Here is a 2,985-nt window from a genome sequence, read left to right as displayed (position 1 = left end):
TAGATGTAGTAATGAATTTGACCACCAACAGATGATACACACATTACATATTTATAAGTACATTCATACCCACAAGTACAGCTACAATTCAGCAACGTATAAGATAATACGGAAAATAAATGAAGGAAACAAGTACAACAACAACAACATACCAGTTTAGGTTATGTGCTGATATCACAATCCGACAGCCAAGCAATGTACAACTGAAGAGCCATTCGGAACCACAAGAATCACTTGTGACCAAACAATAGAACCCCATAATTCACCACTATCTTTCCCAACCGAAATTTCAGCACACCAAATCTCCATTTCCTTCCCCATACCCTTTCTTTCCCACAAAACACACAAATTCCCTCCAACATTAGCCATTGTAGCTCCACACAAGAACTTATGCAACCCACTATCCAAACCCTTCAATTCCCTCCAACACCCTACATTCTCATCAAATCCTCTTATCTTCCCTAAATAATCATAACAAAACAAAACCCCATCAACAACAGTAGCTCTCCCTCTCCACCCTAAATCAATCTCTGTATTCACAACATCCCAAGATAATTCATTCGCATCGTAGACAACTCCACCTCTATCCGCCATTGCATACACCTTATCCCCAATCACAGCACACCCATGCATCCATTTCTCCTTCACATCAACCGGACTCGGCACCGCCTCCCAACTCCCCGCAACCGGATCAAAAACCTCAGCCCAGTGAGTGGATTTAGACCATGAATCAATCAAACAACCACCTATAACATAAATTCTCCCATTCACAACCCCAGCAGCTGCAAATTCCCTCCCAACTCTCATTCTTGGACCAAGTTCCCATCTTTTAAAACGAGAATCAAAAACCCAAACATTTGATGATGGAATATCATTAATAGACCCACCAATTACATAGATTTTGTGGCCTAGTGCAGCAAAAGCTGAACCAATTGATTGAACTGGAATTGAAGGAACAGAGAAAAGGGATTTGGGGTTTTTCGGGTCACAAAAAAACCATTTGAAAGATGAATTGTGAATACGGATGTTGATGAATAAAAGGGTTTGTGTAGAATTGAGATTGAAACGAGTATTGAAGAAAAGAGGGGATCGGAGAAGTGAATTCCATGATTTTGAAACCAGTGATAGATTTGAGTGATGGATGTGTGGTACTCTAGCTATACACTGGAGAGAGATGTCATTCGGTAAATCCGGAATCAATAAGTTTGAGTTTGTGGATGGTGGCGGTGGCGGTTGTGGTGGTGAATCCCCCATCTCTCCCTCTCGCTCTGACTCTCTGTGTTCACTTTTTAGTCTTTACTAAATCCACTGAGTTGACAATACATAACAAACCCCACGGGCCACTGTTTACGGGCTAAAGTCTAGATGGACCTTTAGACTTTAGAGTCTTTAGACCACCAATGGGCTATCTAGGGCTAAAAGTACCACATAGTAATTAGGGGAAGGATCCGATGACATGGTTAAAATAGTAATTAGGGGAAGGATCCGATGACATGGTTAAAATGATATTATTAGGGCTGCATATTGGTCGGTACAGTCCAGGTTTTCTCAGAATTCAGTACATGTATCTCCTAGTAGCAGGTTTCATGTTCTAGGTACCTGCATCTGTATCGGTGTTTGTACCTGTACTGGTGATACAGCTCCAGTTCTAGACTGTTATCCGGTTTTTAGCTGATCCAAAAAGTCATAATAACATTGAGAAAACATCTAAGTAATTCAATAATTCTGTTATTGCAGTAACATCATTCAAACTTCATATCACCACCAGAACTCATTCTCAGCTTAGTTTCTTCTCTTAATCTTCAGAAGCATCATCTTCTCGATCCCCATCTCTGTTGACACAATTACTAACTTTAGAATCAAACTGTTGTTTATGGGTGAAAACTATTTCTGCCGGTTTTGGTAATTTGGGGTGTGTGGATGAGAAATGAATCTAAATCCTAAACAAATGCACTGCACGGGAGTGCTTGTGATTCGAGAAATCAATCTATACAACTCTGGCCTAAACCAAGAAATGGTCGTTCCAGACTTGCTTCGTTCATAGAGTGAAGGAGATGGGGTTGATCTTAGGGATGGAAGCGAAGAAGGTGTTGAGATTGTGAAGGTGTTGGTTGTGTATGACTTGTATCAGAAAGCTGAACTGGCTTGCAGAATGAAAGCTATCAGTTCTGGTGTTGGAATACGATTGTGTCAATACATGGCTTCTGTCTTGTTCGGAAATAGGGAGGAAAACCTATTTATACAAGTCATTGCGCCTAACCCACGTTTTTCATGGGAAGTGGAGGAAGTGGAGTGATGGAGTACTGGAGTCGTGGTAATTGTCACACGATCATGTAAAGCCCACTTCTCCCATCATCACTAACCGTCGATGACTTCCTGACACGTTCTTATGATGGCGCGTTGTGCGCTGCACGATGTAAACCGCCAGACCAATACCCCAGTAAGTATCCCCCAGTTTGTGACATGATTAATGTCTCGGGTGTGTGGATCGTGGGACCCACAAAAGGTAGCATGTGATGCTAGATTAAATAACTAAGTTATTTAGGAAGTCGATATTTATGAAATATTATGTGTATTCTATGCATGTAACGCATCGAATATATTCAGCACGTATGAAGCATTGCTATTTTAAGGCTTAACGGAGTAAGTCACGATAGCATCACGTCCGACCATCTTCGAGTGATCGTTTGGAGGCTGTACAGGTAAGCTATGACTTGGCCAATCACTCTGTGTGGAAGAGTGGTGGACGGTGATCGTGGTGATGCCTCACTCGTCGCCTAACTCCTGTCTTAGGCTATCCATCCAAGCTGGCGAAGTTGGACGGACGAGATGACTTGCGATCCACATCTGCAACCGTTGGATTAGGGTTTAGGAGGTGCTCAAACACCAACCTTTAGCTTGGTCGAATCCAAGCATGAGACGCGTTTTTGGCAAGATCGATTGGTCATGCGTGTAGGCGGCATGCCGGTGTACACGTTCGTCTGT

The 2,985-nt window shown here is 42.3% G+C and overlaps 1 protein-coding gene across 1 annotated transcript; it reads right to left on the bottom strand.

Moving 5' to 3' along the window:
* On the bottom strand, positions 1-1,280 carry LOC113282600 (F-box/kelch-repeat protein SKIP6-like). The gene has a single exon (XM_026531647.1). It carries the CDS (start codon positions 1,252-1,254, stop codon positions 175-177), a length of 1,080 nt encoding a protein of 359 aa, XP_026387432.1. The 5' UTR covers positions 1,255-1,280; the 3' UTR covers positions 1-174.
* Positions 1,281-2,985: the final 1,705 nt, after the last annotated feature.

The sequence above is a fragment of the Papaver somniferum genome, chromosome 1 (genome assembly GCF_003573695.1).
Source record: "Papaver somniferum cultivar HN1 chromosome 1, ASM357369v1, whole genome shotgun sequence".
In the NCBI taxonomy this organism is placed as follows: domain Eukaryota; kingdom Viridiplantae; phylum Streptophyta; class Magnoliopsida; order Ranunculales; family Papaveraceae; genus Papaver; species Papaver somniferum.
Note: the sequence above shows the minus strand (reverse complement) of the source record. Positions and strands in the feature narration are given on the sequence as shown.

Coding starts and splice junctions, on each gene's coding strand:
- LOC113282600 (XM_026531647.1), bottom strand. CDS start 1,254: ATGGGGGATTCACCACCACAACCGCCACCGCCACCATCCACAAACTCA.